Source organism: Phocoena phocoena, chromosome X (genome assembly GCF_963924675.1).
Source record: "Phocoena phocoena chromosome X, mPhoPho1.1, whole genome shotgun sequence".
Classification (NCBI taxonomy): domain Eukaryota; kingdom Metazoa; phylum Chordata; class Mammalia; order Artiodactyla; family Phocoenidae; genus Phocoena; species Phocoena phocoena.
In genome coordinates, this window is record NC_089240.1 from 2120362 (window position 1) to 2126361 (window position 6000).

Sequence of the window (6000 nt, forward strand, 5' to 3'; positions counted from 1 at the left end):
CTTATGGACCAAGCTGTAAGGCCACATAGAAATCAACTCTGTAATCCTCTCTGGAAGGTGAATTAGTTTCCTGGGGCTCCCACAAACTGTGAGCTTAAAGCCACAGGCATCCATCCTCCCCCAGTTCTGGGGACCAGACGTCTGAGGTCAAGGTGTCCCAGGGCCGCGCCCCCTCCAGAGGCTCCAGGGGAGGGTCCTTCCCGCCTCTTCCAGCTTCTGGGGGCTCCAGGCGTCCCTGGGCTTGTGGCCGCGTCCCTCCCGTCTCTGCCTCTGTCTTCCCGGGGCTTCTCCTCTGTGTCTGGGTCTCTCCTCTTCTGTCTCTTAGAAGGACCCTGTCATTGGATGTAGGGCCACCCTCATCCAGGAGGACCTCATCTCAGACCCTTCACTTCATCACATCTGCAGAGACCCTGTTTCCTAATGAGGTCCCGGTTCCCAGGTTCTGAGAGGACATGCATTTCGGGGGAGAAGGGGACTCTATCCGACCCAAGACAGCAGGTTCTGTGTGCACGTGTCTGTGACTCGTTTGCTCACCCCTGCCTCTCTCACTGACTGCACGTTTCTCCTCCTGGCTGGTCTTTACCTGACCGCCCCCCCCACCCCACATCCCATACTTTCTATCCTCTGGCCCATTTTCCTTTTCTCCTCCTGAGCAGGGAACTATTGGCTGTGCATCTCCTAAGCTTCTCTTCCCAAAGTCCCACCCCTCCCCCCACCCCACCGTCCCCTTGGAGATGCAAAGTAAGAAAAGCAGAGTGTGTAAGATGAAGATGACACGAAACAGATCCATGGAGACAGAGAGCAGATGGGGGTTCCCAGCAGCCGGAGGAAATAGGGGGTGACTGCTCACAGATTTGGGGTCACCCTGCGGGGGCAGCAGACGAAAATGTTCTGGAACCTCACAGAGATGAGGGTCGTGTGACTTTGTGAACGTGTAAAGCACCACGGCACGGTTCCCTTTGAAATGGTTCCTTTTGTGTTATGTGAATTTCACTGCAATTTTTTAAAAATGAGAAGGAACAGGGGCTTCCCCGGCGGTCCAGTGGTTAAGACTCCGCGCTTCCACTGCAGGCGGCCAGGGTTCGATCCCTGGTCAGGGAACTGACATCCCACATGCCACTGGGAGTGACCAGAAAACAAGTAAAAGGTTTTTTTTAAATGAGGAGGAACAGCCTGCAGGACTTCTGTAAGACGAAATATTCTTTTCTAGTATTTTCCGTAATTTTATAAAAAGAAATATTCTTTTCTCGTATTTTACCTAACCTTCGAAGTTCCTCTGATGCTCTTAAGTTGAAACTACCATTCACGCCCACTCAAGGTACATCAGATTAAAAGGTGAACACAATTTTCTGGCTATCTACACAGCAAGCAACATTCCCTCCTAAAGACTTCTGTCAACATCGCCCCCAGGGAGAAGTCATTCACATGCAGTGGGAAATCTCCCCAGCACGGATTCCACCCGCCTCCGGGTGTGCTGCTCCGGTGATGCTTTGGGAGTCCAGGTGGGAGGGAGAAAAATTAGGACCACTTCTGGGGAACCAAGGGTGCATGAGACAATCTTATCAGCAGGGAGGAAAATGAAAGTAAGAGACAACAGTGCAGGTTTAATTACTCACTACGGAAGGTCTCCTCGGTCTAAAGAAAATACAACTTTCTGACAGTGTGACGTGATAGTAAAAAAATACAAGTGTCAGGCGTGAGTGCGTTTCTGTGGTCAGGGAATGAGCTTTGTGCCTCGATCTCAGGGCTGGTGGCTGCCCAGATGGATGTACAGGATAACAGTGCACAAAACCAAACGCATGCCCCCTCCCCACAAGCTCAAACGAGTTCCCATGAAAAGTGGGAGCACTGATGAAGGTCTGTGGTCTCTTAGCAGGACGGACCCCACGACGGCGCGCGTCTGGTTTTGACATTGTGTGACACCTACAGAAGACGTCACGGGGGAGAACTTCATGAAGGGTGCATGGGACTAGGCGCAGGTTTTGGAATCCCCCGTGCACCTATCATTATTTCAAAACATTTATCTTTAATAGCACCATTGTTCGTGCTCATAGCGAGAAATCAAGCTTGGTTACCTGGACCAGGAATGTGGACCGGGGGCTGCACACCATTCCTTCTGTAACTGGGCCTGTTTTTCAATCTATGAAATCAGTTTGGCCAAGACAGGACCCAAGGTCCCTTCCACGCTCTTTAAAAAATGCCCATGTTGGGGCTTCCCTGGTGGCGCACTGGTTGAGAATCTGCCTGCTAACGCAGGGGACACAGGTTTGAGCCCTGGTCTGGGAGGATCCCACATGCCGCGGAGCAACTAGGCCCGTGAGCCACAACTACTGAGCCTGCGCTCCGCAATAAGAGAGGCCGCGATAGTGAGAGGCCCGCGCACCGCGATGAAGAGTGGCCCCCGCTTGCCACAACTAGAGAAAGCCCGCGCACAGAAACGAAGACGCAACACAGCAAAAATAAATGAATAAACTAATAAACTCCTACCCCCAACAACAACACCACCAAAATGCCCGTGCGATTTTTCACCAACATAAGCTAAGCTTTCTTCCAAGCTGTCTGAATTTGTGGAGGGCTAATCAACCTAGAACACGGACAACTTCCCATAGACAGTTTATCCAGGAGCACAGAATAAGGGCATCTGAGACCTTACTGGTCACTGACTTTCCTCCTTATTCTATCTCCAAGGTGTCATGGCCGCCCTGTGAACTGGGCCGTCCGCTTCCAGCTGGGTCTCGGTATCCTGGTGCCAACCCTCCTGGGGGGTCCTGCCATCTGAACAGCCACTGCCGGTTTTGCTAAATCATGGAGAAGCACATCTGCGCCCACCTGCTGCGTTCCACCTGCACTGATCGTCACAACCGTCCTTGGGGGATTGTGAGTCAGCAATTCTGTCCCACAGGCGCCTCCCCCGGGGGCCCAGGTCACAGGCAAAAGAGAAGGATGAAAAAAACGCCTGTTGGTGAGAAAAAGAAGAGCTCACACACAGGAGTGGAGACCAGACCAGGTGAAAATGCACAACTGTGTGAGGCCAGAACTTCAGAACTTCAGGGTGGAGGACAAGCCCAGTCGGCCCGGTCCTTCCACCCTGACTCATTCTGGAAGGTTCCAAGGGCGTGGGGATTGTGGTTATGTTAAGAAAGGCTGAGAGGTTTGTCAGGGTGGTTTTTTTGTCTTCTGTTTTGTATGTGGGTTCATTTCAAGTTGTGGAAGACAGCCTTGCTCAGCTGGAGAAATGCATACAGATGGCCTCAAGACGATTCAGAGCCACTGGGGGTGCCTGTTTGCGATGGGAGACAGTTAGGGATGGGTCTGGGGCAGTCAAAAGGGAACTTAAGTTTCCTGGGCCCAACGCTTAGGATGAAGAGGCACCATGCTGGCCCCAACTGCGTTCTAACTGTGGGTAAAGAGCCCAGCATAGCCCCTCACTTTTGTCCACGACACCTCATGGTCTAACGTTACCGGAAACTCTAACACCTCTGATGGGTTTGGAATTTTTTAAAAGCTTATTCTTACTTTCTTAGATTAACCATGCGCAGATAAATCTGGAATATTAAAGAAAGTTCTGGCAAAAGGTGATTTTAAAAAGCCACCAAAACTGCAAAGCCACACACACACACACACACACACACACACACACACACACACACACCCCTGGGTCCCAGGCCTCTGCTGGTCCAACATCCTGAACACGTGTGACCTGGCTCTCCCTTCACACCCTTGGAACCCACAGGAAGTTATCCTTGAAGAGCAAGTATCTTCTTCATTAAGAAAGGGAAAAACAACTGGAGAGCTCATTTCCCCCCCACCCGGCCCTGCTCGGTCCCCAGAGGCAGTGACTTTCTAGTTTTAGGGACAAGATGACTCACTGGGCACCCTATGCCCACTAGGCAGCGCCCAAAGGGCCCCCAGGCAGCTGCAGACATCGGGCCATGCCACGTCCACAGCCCACCCACCAGCCCACGCCCCGCCTGATGCCCTGGCACCTTTCACAATAGACTTGCTTAAGTGCCCAAAACAGATCCAGTTGCCAGCGCTGTGTGCCAAGGGCCGCCGGGTCCTCCACCAACTTTCCATTGTTGAATTGTGTTTCCACCTACCGGTGTGACTGCACTGGTCTAGGTTTCTATCCTCGTCTCCTACCCTGCAAAACACAGCCAGCTTTTAAAGCAGCCCTGCAGAGCGCCCCAGACGGAAGGAGGGAGGGACAGAGAAAAAGAAAGGGAGAGAGATAGAAGATGGAGAAGATGAGACAGAGAGACACCCAGAGAGAGAGAAAAACAGGAAAGGGAGGGAGAGATGGACAGAGAGAAGATGAAGGAGGAGATGGACAAGAAGGCTTGGAGGGAGAGGAGGAGAGAAACAGGAGAGAGGGAGGGTGCCTCCTGTCCCCTCCGTCCCAAACGAGGCTTCCTGGGCACCCCTTTCTCACAGCCAACTACATATGGGCAAAAGGCTACTGATGGAAAAGGGAAGGGTTTAATGCCACTCTGGCTGTGCCCCTTGGTCATATGAAACCCCAAGCCATGCCTTGAGGCCAATGCTTCCTCCCTTCCAAGAGAGGCTGGGTAAGGGCCCGAAGAAGTACCTGGGTTCCCCTACTCCAGGGTCATTTACGGTATGTGTCCCCTTCCCCATTGATTCTTTCCTGACAGGTTGGGACAACTCCCTTAGCAACAAAGGGTTGCTAAGAAGCCACAGGCTGGCTTGAGCCCACGGCCTGAAGGCAGCGCCCTTGCGGAGTTGGGATATTCTGACCCACTCGGGGCGGGCTCCATACACCAACACGTTTTGGGATCCAGGCACTCATGGGACTGGAGACTTCACGTTTCCAGCTGCCTAGGAGTGCTCAGGTTCAAAGGAGGACGACAAAAAGGAAATCAGTGCCGGATAAAAGAATTGCCCAGTTCCGGATACACAGACGGAAAATACGGCAGGATAAGGAAATGCGTAATTCACCCCCAACGCCGCCCCGCGCCCCTAAAACGCCACGGGACACCTGACCTCCCAGTTCCAGATACGCTCTCAAGTCCAGGCGGGAGCATCCTGACGCGGGGGAGAGGGGGAGCCTGGCCAAGGTGAGGTCTGCACGGGTCTCCGCGGCCGCCGCCGCCCTCAATGTGACGTGACCCCAGCAAGTTCTGTGACGTCGGGGGGGCCCAGACACCGGGGAGGTTGCTGGGGGGCGGGCGGGAAGGTCTAAAACAGGAGACTTTGGAGGTGCGGGGCAGAGCGTCCGCAGGCGGGGAGGCTCTCGGGGGCCGGAAGGAAGCCCTCCAAGTCTCGGGGCGTTCGGCGGACCCAGGGCGCACGGGGAGCCCCGCGCGGAGATCCAGAGCAGGCGGGACCAGGCAGGGCCCTCCCCGGGCGGCGGCCGGGCGACCGCACACAAGCCTTTTGTCTGACGCCGGCTTCCCGGGCGGCGCCGAGCGCCCCAGCGGGCCGGGTCCCCGCGCGTCGCACTCACCCACGGTGGCCAGCGTGTCGAAGTCCTGCGGGCGGTAGGCGGGCGGCTCCGGCGAGGGCGCCCCGGGGCCGGGGAAGTGCGCGGGCGCGCCGTCGGGGGTCTCCCCCGAGCTCTCTCGGGCGTCGGCGTCCGCCGCGGCCGCCTTGGCCAGCCCGGGCGCCTCCATGGGGGCGCGCTCAGGTCCGGGGCGCCGGGCCGGGCCAGGGGGCGCGGGGGGCCGGGCTTCCCGGGACGCAGCCTCGGAGGGCGGCGCGGCGGCGGCGGCGGCGGCGGCGGCGGCGGCATCAGCGGCGCCCACCCATGCGCGGCCCCCGCCTCCCGGTCGGCGGCCGGGCGCAGCTGGCGGCGCGGCGGGGACAATGGCTGGGCGCGGGGCGGCGCTCAGGGCAGGAGCAGCGGCGGCAGCCGGAGGGAGTAGCCAGCGGCCTCTGAGGGCGGGCGCGGCGTGGCCTGGGCGGGGGGCGCGGCCCGGACGGGCGGGCGCGAGGCGGGGTCCTGGCCGCGGCCGCCCGGCCGCCTGTTCATTCCTCTCG

At 56.9% G+C, this 6000-nt stretch overlaps 1 protein-coding gene across 1 annotated transcript in view; it reads right to left on the reverse strand.

Annotated features, from left to right (window-relative positions):
• PRKX (protein kinase cAMP-dependent X-linked catalytic subunit) overlaps nucleotides 1–5720 on the reverse strand; it is a 77596-nt gene extending 71876 nt beyond the window's left edge. Inside the window, exon 1 of the mRNA XM_065901234.1 lies at nucleotides 5468–5720. Within this exon, the coding sequence (XP_065757306.1) occupies nucleotides 5468–5633 (166 nt within the window). The 5' untranslated portion in view covers nucleotides 5634–5720. The remainder of the gene's footprint in view (nucleotides 1–5467) is intronic.
• Between the last annotated feature and the right edge of the window lie 280 nt (nucleotides 5721–6000).